The following is a 27,522-nucleotide window of genomic DNA, read 5'->3' on the forward strand; positions in this document are numbered from 1 at the left end:
GACACTGGCAGTTCTAGGCATTTGGAATCTTTTACCATTATTCCGACTGCAGTAAGGCTTGAGAAGCTTTTGATTTCAAACAGCTTTAATATTTTGTTTTCAGGTTGGAGGTGGAGATGGTTGGTGCGCCAGCCTGCAATTATGCTGTCTTGGGTCTGTTCACAGGGCAGTTAGTCGCAACGTCCTGGCCAATATTCATCACCAAAGTACACTGCCTGGTCATGATCCCATTGCTGTCTGTGGGAGTTTGCTGTGCACAAATTGGCTGCCACTTTAAAAAACATTTTTAAAATAATCTTTATTGTCGCAAGTAAGCTTACATTAATACTGCAATGAAGTTACCGTGGAAAGCCCCCAGTCGCCACATTCCGGCGCCTGTTCGGATACACAGAGGGAGAATTCAGAATATCCAATTTACCTGACGTCATGTATTTTGGGACTTGTGGGAGGAAACCCACGCAGACACGGGCAGAACGTGCAGACTACGCACAGACAGTGACGCAAGCCGGGAATCGAACCTGGAACCCCGGAGCTGTGAAGCAAAAGTGCTAACCACTGTGCTACCATGCTGCCCAGTGTATGTTCATTGTAACAGTGACTGCGCTTCAAAAGTGCTTTATTGCCTAGAGAGGCACTTTGAGATGCTACAGAAAAGCCTTTTTATAGTTTCGAAATAAGAGTTATGTTGGATTTGAACCATTAGCCGGAGTTTTCCGTGGCGAGGCCGAGGCGGGATGCACCACGGGGAATGCTGCAGGCCATTGACTTTTGCCAGGATCAGATAATTCCAGCCGTGGGTGGGGTTAAAACATCCCATCTTTTAACTCTGTCTTTCTCTCTCCACAGAAGCTGCCAGACCTGCTGAGTTTTTCCAGCATTTTCTGTTTTTTATTTCAGATTTGCAGCACCTGCAGTATTTTGCTTTTATTTTTAACTTATTTGATTTTGAAAATGTAGTGTGGACATTTACACAGCTTGCTGTTTCTAAGAGTGGGAAATGGCGCAGGCACATGTATGTAGGGGCTTTGATGTGTTATGTTTTCCAGCACTGTATCTAACTGTTTATTCCCTTAGCTGTAGATGTATTAGGAACTTGCCTGCATTGTTAAATTTAAGTTCACAAAGTATGTGCCCGACCCACGGCTTTCCCATCAGGTAGATCCACGATCAAACCTGGGCCTCTGCTTATTCGTTTTGAACTGGTTGTGAACAGAAATTGGCGCCAATCAGAGGCCCAACTGAAAACCAATCAGGATTCGTGGTCACTATTTAATGGAATAATCATTCCTCTGCCCTGTCTGGACAGCTGTCTCGCCTTCCCACCTCAGTGAGTCTTGTCAGAAGGTGGGGAACAGTGTGGACGTGAGGATTGGTCTTGGGCCTGGTTGGTTTATTGGTAACAATGAGGAATAAAAACATCAGGAGTTAGTGGCCTCGTCAAAGAAAGGAAGGGAAGTAACCAATGAAATGTTGAATTATGACTTACCATAAGACCTTAAGACATAGGAGCAGAATTAGGCCACTCGGCCCATCGAGTCTGTTCCACCATTCAATCATGGCTGATATTTTCTCATTCCCATTCTCCTGCCTTCTCCCCATAACCCCTGACCCCCTTATTAATCAAGAATCTATCTATCTCTGTCTTAAAGACACTCAGTGATTTGGCCTCCACAGCCTATAGCGGCAAAGAGTTCCACAGACTCATCATCCTTTGGCTGAAGAAATTCCTCCTCATCTCTGTTTTAAAGGATCGTCCCTTTAGTCTGAGATGGTGTCCTCTGCTTCTAGTTTTTCCTACGTGGAAACATCCTCTCCACGTCCACTCTATCCAGGCCTCGCAGTATCCTATAAGTTTCATCCTTACTGCCGGCACAAATGATTTTCACCACAACCTTCTGTCTTATTTCAGAGTGTGGAGCACCGGGTCTTGTCCCGAGACCCGTCCGTAGATCTGGAATACAAGCAGATCGACTCGGGAATGTCGTCCCCCAACACCACCATCTCGTCGCAGCAGCACGCCGGGCTTGACATGGGCTCACCATCCAGCACCCTGTCCAACTACGATTCCTGCCACTCGAGCCAGTCGAGCACGAGAGAGAAGAGGAGCAGTCGTCAGGGGCTGAGCCAGGGTCAAGTTCAGAGAAAAGGTGATCATCGATACTTTGCCAGAATTGAATTTATACTTGAAGGAAGGCTGTACAGGGCTATGGGAAAAGAGCAAGGGCGTGGATAATTCTACTGGAGAATGACCAGGCATAATGGGTTGAATAGCCTCTTTCTGTGCTGTTTGATTCTATCATCCAGAAACTTTCTTTGCAATCATTCAGTAATTAAAATGTGCCAATTACTGTTGGCAAACCACCTTGTTCTTTTGTGCCCACTGATGCACGTTAGTGCATTTGATTTTGGTGCGAAAGAAAGAATGCATTTGAAGGATCATTGAAATCTTACTCTGCAGGTGGCAAAGAAACGACTCTGTTCTGTGTCCACCATATACATTACAAACAAGACCGTGACTGTGGTTGATAGTAAGGCTTTGGTTCCATCTAGTGGTAGTATGAAAGATTACAATCGCCACCATTCGCTCTTTGAGGATCCTGCTTGTGTTCGTTCAAAGTTGTTTGGTGCTTGAGAATAATTAGAATGATCTATTGCGAATTGAGTGATTTAAATAAATCAGCACAGAATGCGATTTTGGAACAATTTCCATTTAAATGAGCTACAGCGTCGAACAGTGAATTGAGGTGCTGACCCTGTCACAGCATCTAACAAACCCATTCTCACAGACGTTAGGGTTGCACATACAAATTGAATAAGTTCCATTCACATTCTCTCACAGACTGGATAACAGGGATTTCAGTATTCGAGTAATGTTATCACATCAAGCCTGGTGCCTTCATGATTCATTCTGATCTAGCATCCAAACCTCTTTTTCCTCCTCTGATTTAACACGAGCTCACAGTTACCCTATGAAAATGAAATGAAAATCACTTATTGTCACGAGTAGGCTTCAATGAAGTTACTGTGAAAAGCCCCTAGTCGCCACATTCCGGCGCCTGTCCGGGGAGGCTGGTACGGGAATCGAACCGTGCTGCTGGCCTGTTTGGTCTGCTTTAAAAGCCAGCGATTTAGCCGAGTGAGCTAAACCATACCCGCGAAGTAGCCCCCCAAAAAGTAGGGGGTTGACTCTTTCACGGAGTTGAAATCCACACACTTCCCATCGTCTTGCTATTGCAAGAATTGCCAGGACGGAGACTGTCCTTGGCAACCCTGGCCCCAAAGGTAGCTCAGAAAGAGCTTTAGCTGTGCAGAGAGCTTCCTCCAATCTTCTCCGATATCTTGAATTCTCCAGCTGCTGCACAATAATTTGTCTGGTCTGCAGCCTCAGACGGGCTGTGTACCTCACGTTCCTTCTTGGTACCATGTTGCCACATTACCAAAGAATTAGAATTGCAACCATGCAGTAGGAGGCCATTCAGCCCATCGAGTCTGCACTGACCCTCTGAAACAGCACCCTGCCTGGGCCCGCTCCCTTGCCGCATCGCCGCACACCATAACCACACCTAACCTGTGAGTCTTTGGACTGTGGGAGGAAACCCACGCAGACACGGGGAGAGAATGCAAACTCCACGCAGTCACCCGAGGCGGGAATTGAACCCGGGTCCCTGGCACCGTGAGGAAGGAGTGTTAACCACTGCGAGGGTGGGATTGCTGGGATGGTGGGACTGACATATGAGGATTAGAGAGTGGGATTGGCAGGAATGCAGCACACACCAGTGAGGTGGTGGTCTTGACATCCCGTGCTGGTGTCCGCAGACACGAGGAGCTGAACATCTGCCTTTGATGGTGCGCGATTCTTTCATTCTATCAATGAGTAGGTTTGCACCAGTGCAGTTTGACTTCAGTGGCGAGCGGGTGGCGAACATAAAAACTGACTGTAAAAGTTTCTATAGGTATGCACGGTAGCATATTAGGGCAGCACGGTAGCATAGTGGTTAGCATCAATGCTTCACAGCTCCAGGGTCCCAGGTTCGGTTCCCAGCTGGGTCACTGTCTGTGCGGAGTCTGCACGTCCTCCCCGTGTGTGCATGGGTTTCCTCCGGGTGCTCCGGTTTCCTCCCACAGTCCAAAGATGTGTGGTTAGGTGGATTGGCCATGCTAAATTGCCCGTAGTGTCCTAAAAAGTAAGGTTAAGGGGGAGTTGTTGAGTTACGGGTATAGGGTGGATACGTGAGTTTGAGTAGGGTGATCATTGCTCGGCACAACATCGAGGGCCGAAGGGCCTGTTCTGTGCTGTACTGTTCTAAAAAAAAAAGTATGCGAAGACAAATGTAGGTCCCTTACAGTCAGAAACAGGGGAAATTTATAATGGGGAACAAAGAAATGGCTCAGCAACTAAATACAGACTTTAGTTCTCTGTTCACAAAGGACAAACCAGAAATGTTAATTAAGACAGTATTTAGTGAGAGGGATGAACTGAAGGAGATCGATATTAGTAGGGAAATGGTATTGGGGAAATTGATGGGATTAAAGGCTGATAAATCCTCAGGGTCAGATAATCTACATCCCAGGGTATTTAAGGAAGGAGCTCTAGAAATAATGGGTGCGTTGGTGGTCATCTTCCAGGATTCTCCGGACTCTGGAACAGTTCCTGCAGATTGGAGGGTAGATAATGTAACTCCCCACTATGTAAAAAGGGAGATAGAGAGAAAATAGAATTGTAGATCATTCAGCCTGACGTTGGTAATGGGGAAAATTCTGGAGTCCATTATAAAGCATTTAATAGCAGAGCATTCGGAAAATAGTGGCAGCATTGGACAGTCTGCATGGATTTATGAAGGCGAAATCATGCTTGACAAATCTACTGGAATTCTTCGAGGATGTAACTATTAGAGTTGACGGGGGAGAGCCAGTGGATGTGCTTTATTTAGACTTTCAGAAGGCTTTCGACCAAGTCCCATGTGGGAGATTAGCGTGTAAAATTAAAACGCATGGGATTGGGTATAGGGTATTGAGATTAATAGAAAACTGGTTGGCAGACAGGAAACAAATAATAGCAATAAATGTGTCCTTTTCCAAATGGCAGGTAGTGACTAATGGGCCGCAGGGGTTGGTGCTAAGACACCACCTATTCACAATAAATATTAATGATTTCGATGAGGGAACAAAATGTAGCATCTCTAAGTTTGCAGATGACACAAAGTTGGGTGGGAGGGTGAGCTGTGAGGAGGATGCAGAGATGCTTCAGCGGGATTTGGACAGGCTGAGTGAGTGGGCACATGCACGGCAGGTGCAGTATAATGAGGATAAATGTGAGGCTATCCGCTTTGGTAGCAAAAATAGGCAGATTAATATTTGAAAGGGTGTAAATTGAGCGAGGTGGATATTCAGCGAGGTCTTGGTGTCCTTGTGCATCAGTCACTGAAAGTAAGCGTGCAGGTACAGCAGGCAGTAAAGAAGGCAAATGGTATGTTGGCTTTCATAGTGAGAGGATTTGAGTTTAGAAATAGAGATGTTTTACTGCAATTGCAAAGGGCATTGGTGAAGCCACACCTCATGTATTGTGGGCAGTTTTGGTGTCCTTATCTGAGGAAGGATATTCTTGCTATGGAAGGAGTGCAGCGAAGGTTTACCAGACTGATTCCTGGGATGGCAGGGCAGACATTTGAGGAGAAATTGAGGCGGTTAGGATTACATTAATTGGAGTTTAGAAGAATGAAGGGGGGAATATAATAGAAACCTCTCAAATTCTTACAGGATTAGGACAGGACTAGATGCAGGAAGGATGTTCTCGATGGTGGGGGTCCAGAATCAGGGGTCACAGTCTGAGGATACGGGATAAACCAGTTAGGACTGAGATGAGGGAGAAATCTCTTCACCCAGAGAGTGGTTGGCCTGTGGAATTCGCGAACACAGAAAGCAATTGAGGCCAAAATATTTTATGTTTTAAAAAAGCAGTTAGATACAGCATTTGGGGAAAGCGGGAATGGGTTACTGAGTTGGATGATCAGTCATGGTCATAATGAATGGTGGAGCCGGCTCGAAGGGCCGAATGGCCTCCTCCTGCTCCTATTTTCCATGTTTCTATGTTTGGATAAAGAGTTTGAATTCCTTGCTAACAGTTGGGGTCGACCTATAAACAAGATCGACCGCTACTCGGGTATATATCGTAGTGCCTGAAATTTGTAAAGCTGGTGAAAGTTGCAACTTCGAATAAGGGTAAGAACAGATCTCTAAAATCTTTCCATTCGTATTAACATAGAGAAATGTTCAATTATTTTTTTTACCAATTAAGGGGCAATTTAGCACGGCCAGTCCACCTAACCGGCACATCTTTGGGCTGTGGGGGCGAAACCCATGCAGACACGGGGAGAATGTGCAAGCTCCACACGGACAGTGACCCAGAGCCGGGATTCAAACTCGGGTCCTCAGCGCCGTAGGCAGCAGTGCTAACTATTGTGCCACCGTGCTGCCCCAAAATGTTCACTTGTTGAACAGGAAACATATTCGTCCGAATGAATAGTCATTTTAGTGTTGGGAAAAGAGTTTTGCTTCTTCCATCATTTGTTTGCTCGTTTGTTTCTGGTATATCCATGCGACTCCTAATTCTATCCTGAATAATAGTTTCTAGAGGCATGCCCACTACTGACGTTAAACTGACTGGTCTGTAATTGCTGGGGCTATCCTGCCAACCTCTATGAACGAGTGTGTAGGGTGTTACATTTGCAATTCTCCAGTCCCCTGACACCTCCCCCGCATCCAGTGAAGACTGGAGGATCATTGCCAACGCCCCGGCAATTTCCATTCTCACTTCCTTCAGTATCCTTGGATGCATCTCATCCAGTCCCGGTGCCATGCCAACGTTAAGTAACTCTTTACGGGGACAGAGTTTCCTCATCCATTGTTGTGACCTGGGTAGGTTCTACCTCCTTGATAAAAGCAAGTATTAATCCAAACCTCAGCCATGCCTCCAGCCTCCATGTATAACTTCACATTTCGGCCCCTATTTTTTACTGCTCCATTTACCACCCTTTTGCGATTTATATGCCGATGGAAGACTTTGGGATTCCCCTTTTTGTTGGCTGCCAGTCTTTTCTCACAATCCCTCTTCACTTCATTAATGAGCTTCTTCGCGTCCCCCCTGAACTTTCTGTACTCTTCTTGGTTCTCAATTGTATTTTCTGCTTGACGCCTGTCACAGCCACACTTTTTCTCCCTTATCTTAATTTCTATCTCCTTTTTCATCCAGGGACCTCTGGATTTATTTCTGGTTGACCTTTTAACTGTCCTCTGACTTGACCCTGTAGACCACTCAGTTCAAGGGCAATCAGGGGTGGGTAACAAATGCTGGCCTTGCCAGCGACGCCCACATCCTGTGACAGATTAAAGAAAAACAAACCCAGATAGATTGAGAGATATCAGTATGTGCAAAGTGATACCACTCACCGCATTTCAAGCAATTAAGATGAAGTTCCTTTAACTCGGGGAAATAAATACAATTCTTAGAGTCCCTACAGTGCAGAAGAAGGCCATTTGGCCCATCGAGTCTGCACTGACCCTCCGAAAGTGCACCCCACCTAGGCCCACTCCCCCGCCCGATCCCTACAACCCAACCTACCCATCTTTGGTGGATTCCGCGTGCAATAAAAGCTTCCAATCATAGTTTGTCTTTACCGTGACATCCATATTTCTCCTGGATTCTGACTGACCTCCCTCGTTCACAGGGTCATCAGACATGGACACGTACATGGACATGTTGAATCCAGCGCTGAGCCAGCAGAAGAACAAGGCAGCTGGAGGCAAGGCTCTTCCGCCGCCTCCCACCTTTCCTGCACCACCTCCGCCAGTGACCTCCGACCCGCCGCCGCCACCCCCAACCTACCCAGCGCCAATTCCTCCAGAGGAAAACCCTCCTTCAGAAGTAAACGTGCAGGCGAAGAGTAATCTTCGCCATGTCGACAGCGAAGCGCCAAAAAGACACGAGGTGAGGGCACTGCATTAGTTACTATGGCAACCAGACAGGTAAGCATTGGTTAATAAAATAAATAAGTTGTTTTTAGCCGAATACGCTGGGGGTTGACACACGGAACACAGCAACAATGAACACGACAGAGAGTGCAGGTGGCAGACGAAGAGTTAACACCGTTTTCCCTTGAGCATGATTTTTATAGTCTGTCACTGTTCCCTTTTTTAAACAACTTTTATTTAAGACTTTTAGAAAAATATGTAAAGTGCCCGATTATTGCCTGACCAAGTACCGAAACATGGCATTAATCACAGAAACAAAAGATTAGTTTGAAAGAGGATCCAGTTGCAGAATACCCGAGGTGGTCAGGCAGTTCTCAGATACTGGCTTGAATAATCATCCCGAGGGGGTAGAGGGAAGAGGAGGCAGCCACGGCTAGATCGGGGTCACGGTGCGGGAGGCACAAAGCAAAGCCATTGCTGGAAATGTTCTGACCGCAGTTACATGGGTCAAAGGTCACCCTACCTGAGCTGTGCACCAGGAAGGCGGGACCAACTGTGCCAAAGTTTATAGAGAGGTCAAAGGGGACGATAAAGCATCATGTTTGCCGTCACACGGGATGCCATTTGCCACCATGATCAGGGCCCTTCCAGGGCTGCGGCAGGATCAGAAACCCGGTTGTAAAGATCCTGACAGTTGCCGGAAAGCTGGACACGGGATTTGAGAGGTGACGACACTTTCATGGAGTTTGGAGAGGAAAGGAGATGAGCTGGTACTTTTGCACGGATAGAAGTGCCAAGGGTGCGGATGATGGTGGTTTGGAACACAGGGAGGGGGGTTTGGGGGGGGGAAGAAATGGAAACCATTTACAATATCAGCCGGCACGGAGGGGTGAGACAGGAAGGGGCGTTGGGTGGCCAGCAGTTTTGTGGGAATGGAGTCAAGGAGGTGAGTCTGGTGGACCAGATAAACTCAGAGAGAGCATGAGGGGGGGGCGGGAGAAGGGAAAAATTAGAGAGGAATGCATCTTCGGACCGAGGGGCACTGTGGGGCACTGTCACTGTATGGACAAGGGGAGGCAGCAGAGCCAGCTGGATAGATGTTTCCAACCTCAGCCTCTGAGATACGTGTATGTTGTTGGAGATAAGGGTAGAGGGGAGCAGAAGAGGGAGATTGAAGGGGGTGGTTGGTACTGGGGAGAGGACTCTAAGTTTAAATAGTCTAGGGGATAACCCTGGAATAATGAATGGAGGAGGGTGAGACCTTAATGGCATCTGATGTGGACCAGCCAGACTTGGAGGTGAAACCAATTGTGCACCAGATACAATAAAGTCTGGGAAGGGCAAAGGCTGGGGGTGATAATGGGGATGGGTTGGGTTGCCAGAGAGAACCGATTTTGCTGGAGATAAGGGCAGCCCACACTAATTGAACAAATTGACAGCTGGAACAATATCATCGTGAATGACGGTTAGTGATCAGATGTTGCAAAATAAGTTGTTATTTTGCAATTAAACTAATTTTAAAAGCAGCAATCTCAAATGCATTTTGCAGTTGAATTATGTGAGAAAGCAATGAGCCTTGATTAATCTTGTTAGGTGTTGAAGGATTTCTCGTGGGGCACTGTGAGACCCTGTTCTCACTGGTCACTTTTATTTACTCATCAGTGAGCACCGACTAACCCATCCAATTAGGAAAATCTACACTTGTTTAATTAACATCAATCTGGTGCAGCAGACTGGGCTGCTGTAACAAAATAACTCAAAGCCTTCAATAACCAGCCATGGGAAAGTTAGCTGTCTCAGTCTTCCCATTCATTAAAGGGCCTATACCGGTTACATAATGTTTGAGGCAGATTGTTGTGAGTTTATTCTGTTCCAAGACAGAATTTACAGGCAAAATCAACACAGCAACAGCTTAACTCCTGTGAGAAAGAAGCTTCTGAATTCAGTGACATTCATACCTTTATGACGTTCCAAAGTGCTTTACGACTGATGAAGTAACTTTGAAATGTAGTCCCTGTTGTAATGTCGCAAATATGGCAGCTGATTTTGTGCAGAGCAAGTGCCGGGATTCTCCGACCCCCCGCCGGGTCGGAGAATTGCCGGGAGCCGGCGTAAATCCCGGCCTCGCCGTCTCCCGAAGTCTCCGGCACCAGAGATTCGGCGGGGGCGGGAATCGCCGGAGTCGAAGTCCCACCGCTGACAAGCCTCTCCCTCCAGCGGGAATCAAACCACCTACCTTACCGGCGGGACCAGGCGGCGCGGGTGGGCTCTGGGGCCCTTGGGGGGGCGCAGGGAGATCTGGCCCCGGGGGGGGTGCCCTGATGGTGGCCTGGCCCACGATCGGGGCCCACCGATCGGGCCGGCGGGCCTGTGCAGTGGGGGCACTCTTTTCCTTCCGCGTTCGCCATAGTCTTCACCATGGTGGACGCGGAAGTGACCCCCTCCCCTGCGCATGGGCGGGGATGATGTCAGCAGCCGCTGACGCTCCGGCACATGCGTGGACTTCCGCCGACCGCGAAGTCCCTTCGGCACCGGCTGGCGTGGCACCAAAGGCCATTCCCGCCGGCCGGCAGGGCGCCAACCACTCGGGCGCAGGCCTAGCCCCTCAATGTTAGGGCATGGCCCCTAAAGGTGGGGAGACTTCCGCACCTTTGGGACGGCCCGACGCCGGAGTGGTTCACGCCGCTCCATCCCGCTGGGACCCCCCACCCCGCCGGGTAGGGGAGAATCCCACCCAAGATCCTACAAACAGCATCGATCAGATAATCTGATTTTAGTGATGTGCGTTGAGGGCCAAGTATTTACTAGAGCGTTCCTCTTTGACTCAGCTGCCCATCAAGGGGAGACATGGACTTGGTTTATTGTGGACGTCAGTGGTCATGGTCATCGGCACAAGGTGATAAACTGGGAATTCCCTATCCCCTGTTACAATCATCTGCCCTATCTTCCCAATTCAGCAAGGGGGGAAATGGGGGCAGCGGGGAAACGGGCAGAGGGGAATGGGAGCAGGGAGGAACTGGGCGGGGGAGGGAACGGGGGCAGGGGGAGGGAACGGGGGCAGGGGGGGGGAACGGGGGCAGGGGGGGGAACGGGGGCAGGGGGGAACGCGGGCAGCGGGAAAACGGGCAGAGGGGAAATGGGCAGAGGGGAATGGGAGCAGGGAGGAACTGGGCGGGGGAGGGAACGGGGCGGGGGGGAATGGGGGCAGGGGGAGAAACGGGGGCGGGGAGAATGGAGGCAGGGGGATAAACGGGGGCAGGGGGGGAACGGGGGCAGGGGGGAACGGGCAGAGGGGAATGGGAGCAGGGAGGAACTGGGCGGGGAGGGAACGGGGGCGGGGGGGAACGGGGGTGGGGGGGAACGGGGGTGGGGGGGAACGGGGGCGGGGGGGAACGCGGGCAGCGGGAAAACGGGCAGAGGGGAATGGGAGCAGGGAGGAACTGGGCGGGGGAGGGAACGGGGGCGGGGGAGGGAACGGGGCAGGGGGGAACGGGGGCGGGGGGGGAATGGGGGTGGGGGGAACGGGGGCAGGGGGGAACGGGGGCAGGGGGGAACGGGGGCGGGGGGGGGAAACGGGCAGGGGGGAACGGGGCAGGGGGGAACGGGGGCAGGGGGAACGGGGCAGGGGGGAAACGGGCAGGGGGGAACAGGGGCGGGGGGGAACGGGCAGAGGGGAATGGGAGCAGGGAGGAACTGGGCGGGGGATGGAACGTGGGCAGGGGGGGAACGGGGGCAGGGGGGGAATGGGTGAGGGGGGAGGCGGAACAGGGGCGGGTGAAACGGGGGGGAGGGGGGCAGGGAGAAACGGGGGCAGAGGAGATCAGGGCAGGGGGAAACATAGGGTTGGGGGCAGATAAATGTTTTTGTTCCTCGAACAATCAGTTACCTCCACCTCCTGCCTGAAAGGAATATGGCACTGTGGCACCATGGTTAGCACTGCTGCCTCACAGCTCCAGATTCCTGGCTTGGGTCACTATCTGTGCAGACTCCGCACATTCTCCCCGTGTCTGCGTGGGTTTCCTCCGGGTGACCCGGTTTCCTCCCACAGTACAAAGATATGCCGGTTAGGTGGATTGATCAATGCGTGGGGTTACGTGGATAGGGCCTCGGTGAGGCCGCTCTCTCGGAGGGTCGGTGCAGACCCAATGAGCCGAATGGCCTCCTACTACACTGTAGGGCTTCTATGGACCTCAACTACGCTGGTTGTGGGATCTTGCTGTGCTCAGTTTGACTGCCACCATTCCCACTTTACTGTAAAGTGCTTTTGGGCAGTTCCGGAGTCTGCACGAGATGTAATTGTACAGATACAAGTCTTTTAAAGGAAAGAGTAAAATCCTTGGTTACCTCAGGCCGGATAGCAGGAACGGCTGTATCCACAGCTGTCCCTTCCCTTTGCGAACACTCTGCTTAATTAAAAATCCACTTGGAAATGATGTTTGGTCAAATTAGTCCTGAGTGTAATTATCAGTTTTCTGCCTGGCTCAGCAATCCCCTTGAGGTTGTGCCCGTGCCTCCAGCGTGCTAGCAACTCATTAAAAATTGAATCTCCCTTCTGCAAGTATTTGGTGACAATTCATTACTCGGGGTGGGGAAAAAGATACTTTTAAATTGGGTCATTAGAGACAAATGCTGTGCAAAGTTAGAAGGCAAAACAAAAACAGAGAGGGAGAGTGATTGCTGAAGGGAAATGAAAGGGTAAACAGGATAATTCTATACTTTCCAGAGTAATGTTCACCCGCACACTCTCTTCAGAGTTCCAACACTCCCGAGTTGCCTGTCAGTCAAAGTGGATGTTAATAGCACAACAAAGGCTCCTTCTACTACTTATATCAGAACTGTTCTGCACAATTGCTTTCGGCATGTAAGCAAATGCAACAACTTGTATTTGTATGACTGCAATTAAGGCTTCTTCGCAGAAGCATCACAAATCGAACAATGAGGGGATTTATTTTTTAATTCATTTGTAAGATGTGGGCGTTGCAGGTTAGGCCAGCATTTATTGCCCATCCTAGTTGCCCTTGGGAAGGTGGTGGAGAGCTGCCTTCTTGACCCGCCGCAGTCCCTGAGGTGTAGGTACACCCACAATGCTGTCAGGGAGGGAATTCCAAGATTTTGACCCAGCAACAGTGAAGGAACGTCGACATATTTCCAAATCGGGGTGGGGAGTGTCTTGGAGGGGAACCTTCAGGTGGTGGGGGTTCCAGGTATCTGATTCTGGTTATTGGGGCAGATGACCAAAAGCTTGGTTACATGGGTAAATAAAGTCCCAGATGACACTTTCCCCTTTGAGGGGGAGAGCTGTCTGGTGGTGATTTAACCCAAGGATCACCACACCTCAGGCATGAGGCAACATTGAGAAGGCAGGGTCTTTATAAATGACCTCAGCCAGCACGGGGATTGAACGCATGCTGCTGGCCTTGCTCTGCATCCCAAACCAGCTGTCCAGCCAACTGAGCTAAACCACTTCTTCATAGATGCATTATAAAACGAAATATGAGGGGATATTAGGGCAGATAAGCAAAAGCTTGTTCAAAGGGGTAGGTTTTAAGGAGGCTCTTAGAGAAGGGAAGCGAGGTAGAGTTAGGTGGATAGGTTTAAGGAGGCAACTTAAGGTATGGCCACCAATGATGAAGTGATTAAAGCCAGGGATGCTCAAGAAACCAGAATTAGGAGGGTGCAGACGCATTGTGGAGCTGTGGGGCTGGATTACAGAGATAGGGCGGAACCAGGCCACAGAGAGACTTGAAATGATGAGGGGAATTTTGGAGATAGACGATGTTCGGCAGGTGGAATTAGGTGTTGCAGAGATATGATTGAAAACTCATCTCGGGGGTCACATATCCTTGAGGTTGAAAATAATTTGTCTCCGTCTCAGACTGTTGCCAGGTATTCAAAGTGATTATCGGTAAACTTGTGAATGTGCAAGTTTCAGTTGAATAGCTGTAAATAGCCAACCACAACGGAGAAGATGGCAATCAATCCCTCTCACTGACAGGAAGGGTGAAGGAATTAGTTACAAGGAACATGTTACCCAAAGGCAGGATGAAGCCATTGTAAATGGATCTTTCAAGTGAGAGTTTACTTTGAAACCAAAGACTGTGTATTCAAAGATCACAGAGCATCATTTAAAGAGGAGCATGGAGTTCTCCATAAAAGCAAATTGCTGCGGATGCTGGAATCTTAAACCAAAAGAGAAAATACTGGAAAATCTCAGCAGGTCTGGCAGCATCTGTAGGGAGAGAAAAGAGCTAACGTTTGGAATCCAGATGACCCTTTGTAAAAGGCATAGAAAATGGGAGATATTTATATTGTGGGGTGAGGGCATGAAAGATGAGTCATAGCCACAGAAACTAAGGGAAAAGAGCTAATGGCAGCCCCCAGGAAGAATGAAAGGTGTGAAAGGCCAAACAGCAGAGAATCTAACATTAGACGGGGAAGGGAGAATCAAAGGGGAGAAAAGGTAAGGGGGGGTGGGATAAAATAGGGGAGGAAATATATATAAAGAGAAAGACAAGAAAGAAATAAAATGTAAAAGACAGTTAAAATGAAATGGAATGAAAACAAATGGGTCGAGGTGGGGTAGAGCTGATCATCTGAAGTTGTTGACTTCGATGTTGAGACCAGAAGGCTGTAGCGTGCCTAACCGGTAGATGAGATGCTGTTCCTCCAGTTTGCGTTGGGCTTCACTGGAACATTGCAGCAGGCCAAGGACAGACATGTGGGCATGGGAGCAGGGTCTTGTGTTGAAATAGCAAGCAACAGGAAGGTCAGGGTCCTGAGGGGCACAGACCGAAGGTGCTCAGCAAAGTCTACGTCCCACCCAGTCTATCTTTGGTCTCTCCGATATAGAGGAGACAACATTGGGAGCAGCGAATGCAATAGACCAGATTGACGGAGGTGCAAGTGAAACGCTGCTTAACCTGGAATGAGTGGTTTGGGTCTGGGATGTTAAGCATTGGTTTCTTTGGCTATGACTTGTCTTTCATTCCCTCACCCCACAGTATAAATATGTCCCAATATCCATGCCTTTTAGCTTTGACAAAGGGTCATCTGGATTTGAGACGTGAGCTCTTTTCTCTCCGTACAGATGCTGCCAGACGTGCTGAGATTTTCCAACATTTTCTCTCATGAAGTTCTCCATGATCAATATTCCACCCTCCAGCTAACATACAGATTACTTAGGTAGTTATTTAACTTTGTAGGACATAGCAATGTGCAAATTGGTTGTCTCCATAAATTAGCAATACTATTTTGAAAAAGTAATTCACAGGCTATGAAGCATATAGATAAAATATTGCAAGTACGTTCTTTACTGATTGAGAGTGGGGAGGGGGGGGGGGTGATGACGGTCACCTCCGAGGCTGAAAGACTCTGCCAGTGGTAAGGCCTGGAAAATCCCGCTCATTGCCTTTACCAATCATGTGATTGGCTGCATGCTGAAGAGTTGCACGTGCACACTCTCAGTCTTACCTCGAACTTTGAGGAAATAGTTTTTCACACCAAAGGTGTATTTTTGTTTTCTGTTCCTGCGCCGTTTTGCTGGTTGCAATGTTCTCTGTTCTTTGTACCTATCGAAAATAATTCCTTGTGTTTTTGGAGTAAAAGTCCCATCAGCTCGCAAAGTGAGACCAGGCACTTGACAAGAATTAGAGAGGAAGGTTAGGAGGTGGCAGAATTAAAGGTGAACATGTGCAGGTTTTTGGGAGTGGAAACGATGTGACAAGGTGGAAAGCTTTAGGAAGGGTGTTACAGAGAGATAGGAAATAAGGATTGGAAACTCATTCACGTAGGAAGGAGGAAGCATCAGAATTGGAGGAGTGAAATCAATGTGCAGCGATTTTGACTGGAAGAGGTTGAAGAGGGAAAGGAAGGTGGGAGAAGACTGTGGAGGGATTTCTGGGCGCAGACATGGATTTTGAAATGAGTGCCGTGCGAAAGGAAATGTCACGGGCAGTTGGCAACGTCAGGGCTGATGACTGAGAGGGACTTAAGGGCAAGATGTTGCATATTCTTACGCAGCACGGAGATTGGGAAGTCAATGAGGAGTAGATTGGAGCTGACAAGTCAAAGGAGTTCAAGGATGATAACTGGAATACTTTTTCCACTTCTGTCACCCAGGGATATCATTGAACAAGCTACCCTCCCCTTCCCCGCACACTAGCATCTGTCTTTGTACCTCATCCAAGTTGTCGGCTTCATGTGTGCACCAACTCCATGATGATAGGCCGTTCAACTTTGAGGATGCATCTATTGTCCTTAATGTCCTCACATTGAACCCACACAAAGAATGAATGACAGACTCATTTTTGTGCAGTGTTTTTGACAATCCCAGAATGTCCCAAATGCAGTGATGACCAGGTAAACTTTAGTGATGTTGTATGAAGGACAACAATTGGTCAAGGCCCCTGGGAGAACTCTCCTAATCTTCTTTGAATAACGCCATGGGGTCTTTTAAATCCAGCTGAGAGGGGTCTGGCTCTTTTGACAGTGCAGCACTCTCTCTCTCTCTCTCTCAGCCTGGACTATGTTCCCGAGGCTCTGGGGTGGGATGTGAACCCGTGACCTCTGACTCAGAGGGACTACTCGCTGAGCCACATGTGCACCTTCCAGCTGGAAGCACGGCAGAGCCATCAAGAGTGACAACCCTGCTTGCTGATTTTTTTTTTGTCCGTCAGACGTGTTAAGGCTAATTGTTGCATCCTGGTCCGCTCGTGAGAGGGTTGGGGGGGGGGGGGGGGGGGGGGGGGGGAGGTGTCAAACATAGAACTTTCTTCACCCCCCTTACCCCCACTATCCAGGGTAGCCGTCAGATTTCTCAATTTTGCCATCAAGGGAGATCCATTCCTCCTTGTTAAAGTCTTGTAATTGGCTTTTTATTGCTTACACCCTGATATTAGCTTCTACATGTTTTGCATCAGTGATGCTGTGTGTGCAGAGGGATAATAGCCTAACCATTACTTATTGTTCAATATGTAAAGAAAAAAAAACCCACACACAAGCATGGAGGGACTCGATTGGGTAGTAAGTATGAATGATGTCATTGACATTTCAGCTGTTAGGTTTAAATAATTAATTTAGGATCATGGTAACAGTAGAAGGTAGCTAGCGTGTAGCTGGTGTGTCAGATATCAACTCTGCGTTACTGTGCAATCATCCCACTTTATCAAAGGATCAGGAGGTTCTAGACTGTGCCCATGCAACCTCAGGTAAGTGAAACACTTCACTTTTCAAACTTGATACCAGTTTAACACCATTGATGCCTGATTTTGATGCAGAAATGTTTTAGTCTTTGTGTTTGGAGGACTTAGCAAAAATGAAGTCAGATCTAACTGAAATAATTTAAGAAAAAATTGTCTTTTCAAAGAAGCATTCAAACGGAGGTATTGGCACAGTGGTTAGCACTGTTGCTTCACAGCGCCGGGGATCCTGGTTCGATTCCCGGCTTGGGTCACTGTCTGTGAGGAGTCTGCACGTTCTCCCCGTGTCTGCGTGGGTTTCCTCTGGGTGCTCCAGTTTCTTCCCACAAGTCCCGAAAGATGTGCTGTTAGCTGAATTGGACATTCTGAATTCTCCCTCTGTGTACCCGAACAGGCGCCGGAGTGTGGCGACTAGGGGATTTTCACAGCAACTTCATTGCAGTGTAAATGTAAGCCTACATGTGACAGTAATAAAAATTATTATAATTATGAATTAAAATATTTGCAGTTACATTATAATTGTTCCCCTCGGTTTTCAACGTCCTTTTTTCACTTCCTAACTTTATCCCGATTTGACAAAAAACTTCCCTCCTGACATAAGGCTCCTGGGGACATTTCAGTTTTATATTTAATAAACATTATTTTCCACACATTCTCATTGAGCTGGATGAGCTTCGATTAAAAGGGTAATTGAGGAATGTGGTAAATGAGACCAGTTGGATTGTAGAATGCAGCAGTCTCATTATGACACTGTTTTTGATAGAGCTATTTTTGCCTTTGTAGCTTTACTCCCAGTAACTGAATGAATGATAATCTTGATGTGACTCCCATTGAAGCGTAAGCCAGCAGTGAAAAGAATGTGTGTTATTTTATGCAAAATGTGGCCTTGGCTGAATATAGGTTGTTGAAATGAAAAATATCGGAGCCCTTTCCTTTATTCTGGGTGGAAGTTGTCATAGGGATTAGCTCAGTTGCTTCCCAGCTCCAGGGTACCAGGTTTGATTCCCGGCTTGGGTCACTGTCTGTGCGGAGCCTGCACGTTCTCCCCGTGTCTGTGTGGGTTTCCTCCGGGTGCTGCGGTTTCCTCCCACAGTCCAAAGATGTGCGGGTTAGGTGGATTGACCATGCTAAATTGCCCTTACTGTCGAAAAAGGGTAAGTGGGGTTACTGGGTTACGGGGATAGGCTAGATACGTGGGCTTGAGTCGGGTGCACTTTGTAAGGGCTGGTGCAGAGTCGATGGGCCGAATGGTCTCCTTCTGCACTGTAAATTCTATGATACTTCTATCAGCGTCCTTCCATCCACGTAAATTGATGAAGAATTCCATTGGAGGGGTGGGGTAGCTTCGTAAGGCGCACTTTTGCTGATGGCTGAAGAGACCAATCCATGATGGACGTTGAGGGAGTGTTAAAAAAAAATGTCCAAAATGTAAAGGGGTGGCAATGTGCTGGTCAAAGCAGCAGCTGGAAAGCCTGAGGCTCGCCTGACACTCCATCGTGGGTCTGATCACCGGTGAGCTGCAGATGTCAATCAGATGGTCAGAAGCAGCTTACCGGCCGCACAAAGACAGATCCGGATTCAGGAGCGCCTTTCAAAAGGGAATTGGTTCCCTTTAAGAACCGCAGGTTAGATCACACGGTTATCCTGAACGCAGCCGGCCCAGCGTGGGGCTGTCCAGTTTCAGGACGGATCCCTCACGGAGGGTTCAGGCCCCTCTGCCTACGAGGGGCCTAATGCCTGTTTCAGGGGCAGGTCCTGACCACTACACTGGAGCTTTTGCCAAGTTGGCAGAGGTGGTACGGCCAGAATGGAATGTGCGTGTGCATGGCGTATCGGACACTCAGGAGTCCATTTTACACTTGGCAAAAAATTCTAAACAAACTCTTTCATCTCAACCACCCTAATTTGGCAAAATTGAAATTTGTTAAAATCAGTCGATATTAAATTTACAAAACTGTTTTCGTGACTAGCATTGAACCCGAGCCTGCGACTTGACGCATTGCTGGAGGCTCCTGTAACAGATGGAGACACAGGTATATGTAAATGACCCTCCAAAAGCTGATTCTCCTTCGTAAATGCGCGTCCTAAAGTCAGATAAATGGACAGGGTGGAGCCAGGCGGGTGAGAACCTGCCACTTTCATTCCTCTCGGCATCCGCTGAAAGGAACAGTTTTAACGTAGGATTTTCCCTTTCCCTTTTGTAATTGCTGCAAAGACAAGCTCTTGACTATCAAGCTCTGATTTTGGCCTTTCCCATTCAGAGAGTGGGAGATGGAGGGAAGTACCGCTCCAACCTGGAGGGCAGATTGATCCAGTCGTAGCTTTCAAAATAGAATTGGGTGGAGACTTGGAAAAATAAAAAAATAAAGATGCTGGGCTGCAGGGGACGGGCAGAAGGAGTGAGATTAATTGGATAGCTCGCCTGAAAGGGCTAGCATAGACAGGATGGGCTGACTTGCCTGTATCTGAGCTGTATGATGCGGTGATTCGATGATGACTGTGTCACTACAAAGCTGGCTTGTCCAAGCAGGTGAAGAAGTAACAGCCCAAACAATAACCATTAATCTTAGTCACCATCAGTGCTTTCGTTCAGCTGACAAGGGAAGAAGCCACCTAACAAAGTAATAAACCTGAATAGAAGTCGCCTCACCCTATTTAGATCATAATGTCTTAATATAATAAAGATTTAAACCCAAAGAATGATGCCTTGGGGAGGGACGTTGGAAAACACAGACTTGATCCACTCTCTCTTGGGATTGACAAACACATTTTAACAATTTGTTCTTGGGTTATAGTCGCTGCCCGCAACCAACATGGCGCTTCCAACCGATTATCGGCTAGTGGTGAGCAGCGCTGCCTGACAACGCGAGGGATCCGGGTTCGATTCCGGCCTCGGGTGACTGTCTGTGTGTAGACTGCACGTTCTCCCGTGTCTGCGTGGGTTTCCTCCGGGTGCTCCGGTTTCCTCCCACAGTCCAAAGATGTGCAGGTTAGGTAGATTTGCCATGATAAATTGCGAAGCATTACAGGGATAGGGCAGAGGAGTGGGCCCAGGTAGAGTGCTCTTTCGGAGGGTCAGTGCAGACTTGGTGGGCTGAATGGCCTCTTTCTGCACTGCAGGGATTCTATGGATCCTTCAGTGCCATCTGTGGGAGCTTGCTGTGCGTGAATTGGTGGCGGGCATTTCCCACATTACAATAGCGACTGCATTTTTAAAAAGTACCTCGCTGGCTGTAAAGTGCTTGGGGACCTCCCGAGGTGGTGATAGGTGCTATACAAACGTAAGTCGTTGTTCTTAACTGCTTGAAATTCTGAATCTAGTGCATTGCCGTAGAGCAGGCTAGCTATTGTGGAACCTGCAGCTGTGTTTGTTTTAACATACAAACCCATACTCATTGTTTTAACCCATCGAATGCTGTTTGGCCTGAACAGTGCATACAACAGACCTTTTCATTAGCTGACACCTGTTAGTGTCACGCTAGATGCTGTATTGTAAATTTGAATAAAGTCTGAATAAATCCGTTGACCAGGCCTCAAGCTTCTTTTACAGCCTCAGCCTTCCCTTAAAGTTGCAGCAACGTGCTATGGCTTTTCTTCTTGCCTTAATGCGAGACGGTGGCTTATTCACGCATGGGGAGCACCAGGGCCAAGTTCAATCCTCACCTCAGCCGATGCCGACATATCTGCATGCTTAGTTAAAAATCAGACTTAACCATCAAGCTCGAATTTGTTGATACATCTAAAACAAGCTCTCTCCGTGCCTGCGTGGGTATCCTCCCACAAGTTCCGAAAGACGTGCTTCTTAGGTGAATTGGACATTCTGAATTCTCCCTCCGTGTACCCGAACAGGCGCCGGAGTGTGGCGATGAGGGGATTTTCACAGTAACTTCATTGCAGTGTAAATGTAAGCCTACTTGTAACAGTAAAGATTATTATTATTGTTTTGTCCAGCTGAGGGGGTCAGACAGGATTTAGAACATAGAACAAGACAGCACAGGAACAGGCTCTTCGGCCCTCCAAGCCTGTACCAGTCATGATACCCCCGTTGGCCAAAACCCTTGGCACTTCCTAGTGTCGTATCCCTCTCTACCCATCCTATCCATGTATTTGTCGAGATGACCTTTGTACGCAGTTGATATATCTGCTTCCACTACCTCCCCTGGCACCACGTTCCAGGCACTCACCACCCTTTCTGTAAAAAATCTCCTCTAAACATTGCTCCACGGACCTTAAACTGATGCCCCCCTGCTGACTGACCTATCTGCCCTGGGAAAGATCCAGCCCGTCCACTCTATCCATGCCCTTCATTATCATGTAGACCTCTACCAGGTCACCCCTCAACCTGCGTCGTTCTTATGAAAACAGTCCAAGTCTATTCAGCCTCTCCGCATAGCTAACACCCTCCAGACCAGGCAACATCCTGGTAAACCTCCTCTGCACCCTCTCCAAAGCCTCCACATCCTTCTGGTAGTGTGGCGACCAGAATTGTGCGCAATATTCCAAGTGCGACTTTACCAAGGTTCTATACAACTGTAGCATGTTGCCAGTTTGACGCGTTAGCACCAGCAGTGTTGCACTGAATTACCAGCCTGGATTGTGCGCAGATCCTCTGGCGGTGCCTCAGCAGTCACCTTCCAATACTCAGAGCATGAGGCGATGTCGAGGCTATGGTTCAACTTGAATGGCCACAGTCACAATTATAGTCAAACTACAACTGTTTTCCCCCAGCCATAGGAATCGAAGGCTAGATTGCACTTGGAAAGCGAGGCTTGTTACTGTTTCATGGCAATAGCATCAGGAATGTGACAATAATCATTTCTGTTTCTCGAATGTTTGAATGGAGCCAAAATCAGAATCAGCAAAGGGGAGGTTTCAATTCCTGCAGTGTATAAAAATGAACTGCATGAGCATAGGGACATGAACAGGCCATTCAGCCCCATGGGCCTGCTTCTCCATTCAATCAGATTGTTGCATTGACTCCCTTTGCCTGCCTTAGTTCCATATCCCTTAGCATCCTGACTTTAATATCCCACGCCAGGTGAAATCTGTTGAATGTTTTAAACCCACAATCTTTTTATACCCACGGGAAAAGCCCTTCCCGCCCCGCAAGTTGCAGTTTCCCCGACGGCACATCCAATGAACAACACAGAACGACATTGACATTGGCGAGACTGGAAGGCCCTGTCGTGGTCAATGATAACCTACCACCGCCACCGGGAAAGACGCCATGGGGGGGACGAGGAGAAAGTTCCCCCATGTTGGCCACATTTAAAAATGGATGTACAGGCAACGGTGAGGGTGTGGAGAAGATTTACCAGGGTGATAACAGTCATGGGTGAGTAAGTATATCAGGAAAGGAATGACAGTCTGGGGGGGGGGGGGGCTCTTTTCTTTGAAAATAGAAGACTGAAGGATTACCTAATCAAGCTCTTTGAAACGCTGAAGGGTTTCGATATAGTGGGCACAGAGAGAATTCTCCTCTTGTGGGGAAGATTGGAACTGGAGGTGGTCATGACAAAGTAGTCATCAATAAATCCAACAGGGAATTGAGAAGAAACTTCTTCCCAAAGAGTAATGAGAATGTGGAGTTCACTACAGTACCACAGGGAGTGGTTGGAGTGAATAATAGAGATGCAATTCATTTCATTTTCTTTTCATTAAGGGGGAAACTAGACAAGCATTTGAAGAAGAGAATAGATGATTCCGATGATAGATTTAGATGAGAAAAGGTGGGAGGAGGTTTGAGTCAAGCGTGAACACCAACAATGGGTTGGGCTGAATGGCTTGTTTCCGTGCCATATATCCTATGTAATCCTACGTAATATCCTATGTAATATCCTATGCAATCCTACTTAACATCTGCAAAGCATTTGTTCAGTGAAGGAGCTTCACAGATCATCTGTTGCTTCCTTCTTTGTCATTTTGTCTGGCAATTTTCTGCTTTCAATAACAATTGGTCCCAACCAGACAGGTTAAAGTGAAATGTATTTAAAGCCTTCGCACTCCTGCGGAGTCTTGGTGGCCTTTTGGCCATTAGCAAGGGGGAGGTGCTGGTGTAGTGGTATTGCCACTGGACTAGACAGGGTACCTCTCTGGGGACCTTGGTTCAAATCCCAGCAAGGCAGATAGTGAAATTTCAATTCAACAAAAACAAATCTGGATTTAAAAATGATTGTCAATTGTTGTTTTAAAAAAAAAACCCCATCTGGTTCACTAATGCCCTTTAGGGAAGGAAATCTGCCAACCTTACCTGGTCTGGCCGACGTGTGACTCCAGACCCACAGCAATGTGGTTGACTCTTAAATGGCCTCAGTTCAAGGGCAATTAGGGATGAAATGAAAATCGCTTATTGTCACAAGTAGGCTTCAATGAAGTTACTGTGAAAAGCCCCTAGTCGCCATATTCCGGCGCCTGTCCGGGGAGGCTGGTACGGGAATCGAACTGTGCTGCTGGCCTGCTTGGTCTGCTTTAAAAGTCAGCGATTTAGCCCAGTGAGCTAAACCAGTAGGTGACCTTAAATGGCTATCTCACCCAGTGATGCCCACATCCTGTCAATGAATTTTAATAAAGTAAGACACACAAGATGAAAGAGAGGGCAGCATGGTAGCACAGTGGTTAGCACTGATGCTTCACAGCGCCTGGGTCCCAGGTTCGATTCCCGGCTTGGGTCACTGTCTGTGCGGAGTCTGCACGTTCTCCCCGTGTCTGCGTGGGTTTCCTCCGGGTGCTCCAGTTTCCTCCCACAAGTCCCGTGCTGTTGGGTGAATTGGACATTCTGAATTCTCCCTCTGTGTACCCGAACAGGCGCCGGAATGTGGTGACTAGGGGCTTTTCACAGTAACTTCATTGCAGTATTAATGTAAGCCTACTCGTGACAATGAAGATTATTTATTTATTTTATTTAGCATGGGTGACAAGAGGGAAATGGCGCTGTGAGACTGATTGAACCAGGATCAGTAGAGAACAAAGGAATTTGTATTTAAATAGCCTCAACCTTAGCAAAACGCTTCTGTCACCTTGGAAGAGTAGGCACGTGTAACATAGGAAATGCTGCAATTTTCCTAAATGAGACCCAACAAACAGCAACATGATGATGACCAGATAATCTGTTTAATCGATATTGATGATATGGAGATGCCGGCGTTGGACTGGGGTGAGCACAGTAAGAAGTCTTCCAACACCAGGTTAAAGTCCAACAGGTTTGTTTCGAATCACTAGCTTTCGGAGCACAGCTCCTTCATCAGCATTCACCTGATGACGGAGCTGTGCTCCGAAACCTAGTGATTCGGAACAAATCGATATTGATTCAATAGTAACTTTTAACGGGGAATTAGATATATATTTCAGAAGTTTAAAAATTGCTTGACTATGTGGAAAGAGTAGGGAATTCGGGCTAAATGGTTTGTTCTTTCAAAGAAGCTGCAGAGGTTTGATGGGTCAAATGGCCTCTTTCTGCCCTTCATGATTCTATGACATGACCGATTTTCCTTGTGAACCCCCCCCCCTTCCCCCGACTTCCATCTAAAAGAAAAGTCCTTTCAAATTGAAGGTGCGAGCAGCCATTTAGGTGTTCCTCACACCTGAAATCTCACCCCTGCAACGTGCGCTGAGAGCAGTTTGTTTAAGCATAGCTGCAGCCAGACCCATGAAACTGCACAGCCAGAATTGCTGATGAACCCTGGTGCAGGATAAGTGCGGTCCAGAAGTCAGTCAGGAACTGCAGCATCAAACCCACCGTAATGCTCACAATGCGGGATCTCAGCATGGAGCTTGTTCTCAAACTTCCTTCTCCACGCTAGTTCTATTGACAAGATCACCTCTCAGTAACCTCTCCGCCCTCCTGTCACCGAAACTCCCATTTATTCCTTTATAATGTCAGGGCTTAATCTTTCAAATCCTGTTCTCGCTGACCTCCAATCTCCACAAAGCCCAACCCATCCAAACTGTTGTTGCTTGTGTTGTACCTACCAACACCCTGAATTAAGCTCATTGCCAGCAGGCTGCAATGATTCCATGTGCCTTTATGAATCATTTTCAATATCCCTATTCTCATCGATCAATGTTTCCATCATCTTGCCCCACCCGAGTATCAGGACTTCCTTACATCTTGTGACCTTGCTAAGTTTTTCTTCTCTGACACTGGTTTACTCTTCATTCTCAATGCTCTTTGTCATCTACAGACTCTTCTTTAAAGTGTACAGTCCTGCCCTCTTGAACTCTCTCCCAACACCTTTTTCAAAAAATATTTTTATTCTCCTTTTTCACAATTCCCCCCCCCCCCCCACACAACGTTCACACACATCTTCTACCCCTTCAAAGAATCGGCTCATCCTCACCCTCGTGAGGTGTGCCCTGTACACCACCTTCAGCTGTATCAGCCCCAGCCTCACGCACGAGGTGGAGGCATTCACTCTCCGGAGCACCTCACACCAGACCCTCTCCTCTATAACCTCTCCCAACTCTTCCTCCCACTTTGCTTTGATCCCTTCCAGTGGTGCCTTATCCTTTTCCAACATTGCGCCGTATACCGCTGCCACTGTCCCCTTCTCCAGTCCTCTTGCCGCCAGCACCTCCTCCAACAATGTGGAGGCCGGATCCGCCGGGAAGCTCTGTATCTGCTTCCTGGCAAAGTCCCGAAGCTGCATATATCTAAACACTTCTCCCTGCTCCAGCCCATACTTCACTTCCAGCTCCCTCAATCCTGCAAATCGACCCCGAAGAAACAAATCTTTTAGAGTCTTAATCCCCTTCTCTTCCCGTTTCCGAAAGCTTCCGTCCCACCTCCCTGGCTCAAATCTGTGGTTCTCCCGGATCGGCATTTCCCTCGACCCTGCCCCCAACCCGAAGTGTTGGCGAAACTGCTTCCAGATTTTCAATGAAGCTATTACTACCGGACTCCCCGAGTATTTCCCCAGAGCTATCGGGAACAGGGCCGTTGCTAGTGCCTTCAGCCCCGACCCCCTGCACAAACTCTCCTCCATTCTGACCCACTGGGAATCGACCTCTCTGACCCAGCTCCACACCTTCTCCACATTCGCCACCCAGTGGTAGTACATCAGGTTCGGGAGACCCAAACCCGCTACATGCCTTCCCCTCTGTAGCAGCACCTTCCTCACTCTGGCCACCTTCCCTCCCATATAAACGAGGTAATCCTCCCCTCAATCTCCCTGAAAAAAGACTTTGGCGGGAAAATCGGTAGGCATTGAAAAATAAACAGAAATCGCGGCAACACATTCATTTTAACCGGCTGCACCCGACCCGCCAGTGACAGAGGGAGACCATCGCACCTCGCCAGGTCGGCTTTCACCCTCCCCACCAAACTAGTGATGTTGTATCTGCGAAGTCTTCCCCACTCCCTGGCAACCTGCACCCCCAAATACCTAAAGTGGGTCCCTGCCTTACGGAATGGCAGGCCCCCCCCCCCACCCCTGCCCCCAGCCCCGGCCGAGACACCACAAAATACTCACTCTTGTCCAAGTTCAGCTTGTACCCCGAGAAAGACCCAAATACTTGCAGCAACTCCAATATTCCTCCTATTGACGCACTCGGCTCCGACACATACAGCAGCAAGTCATTGGCATACAAGGACACCCTATGCTCTATCCCTCCCCCCCCCCCCCCTCACTATTCCTTTCCATGCTCCTGAACTTCTTAATGCGATGGCCAACGGCTCAATCGCAAGCGCAAACAGCAGGGGGGACATAGGACATCCCAGCATCGTCCCACGGTGGAGAGAAAAGTATCTCGAACTGATATTGTTCGTGCGGACACTCGCCTTCGGCTCCTTATATAATAACTTTACCCAGTTCACAAATCTTGGTCCAATCCCAAACCGCTCCAGCACTGCCATCAGGTACCCCCATTCCACCCGATCAAACGCCTTCTCGGCATCCAGTGCCACAATCACCTCTGTTTCCTTCCCTTCCGCCAGTGCCATAGCGACGTTCAAAACCCTCCTAATATTCGAAAACAGCTGCCTCCCTTTCACGAACCCTGTCTGATCCTCACCTATCATCTTTGTGAGGCACCCATCCAGCCTACCCGCCAGTACCTTCGTCAATACCTTTGCGTCCACATTCAGAAGTGATATGGGCCTATACGACCCACTCTCCGTCGGATCCTTATCCGTTTTAAGCAACAGTGAAATCGATGCCTGCCCCAAGGTTTGTGGAAGCACTCCCTTCTCTATCTCCTCTTCAAACATCCCCACCATCAAGGGTGCCAACTCACCCTTAAATTTTTTATAATATTCCACCGGAAACCCATCCGGCCCTGCCACCTTCCCCGACTGCATCCTCCCAATCGCGTCTTTTATCTCCTGCTCCAGTATTGCTCCTTCTAATGTAGCCCTGTCTCC

General features: G+C 48.3%; 1 protein-coding gene across 3 annotated transcripts in view; it reads left to right on the forward strand.

The window, feature by feature from the left end:
* Positions 1-27,522, forward strand: part of espn (espin) — a 194,402-nt gene that overhangs the window by 77,824 nt on the left and 89,056 nt on the right. For all 3 annotated transcript variants that reach the window (XM_038773448.1, XM_038773450.1, XM_038773449.1), the window contains exons 6-7: positions 1,910-2,147; positions 7,725-7,984. In XM_038773448.1, the coding sequence (XP_038629376.1) occupies positions 1,910-2,147; positions 7,725-7,984 (498 nt within the window). The remainder of the gene's footprint in view (positions 1-1,909; positions 2,148-7,724; positions 7,985-27,522) is intronic.

The sequence above is a fragment of the Scyliorhinus canicula genome, chromosome 16, assembly GCF_902713615.1.
Source record: "Scyliorhinus canicula chromosome 16, sScyCan1.1, whole genome shotgun sequence".
In the NCBI taxonomy this organism is placed as follows: domain Eukaryota; kingdom Metazoa; phylum Chordata; class Chondrichthyes; order Carcharhiniformes; family Scyliorhinidae; genus Scyliorhinus; species Scyliorhinus canicula.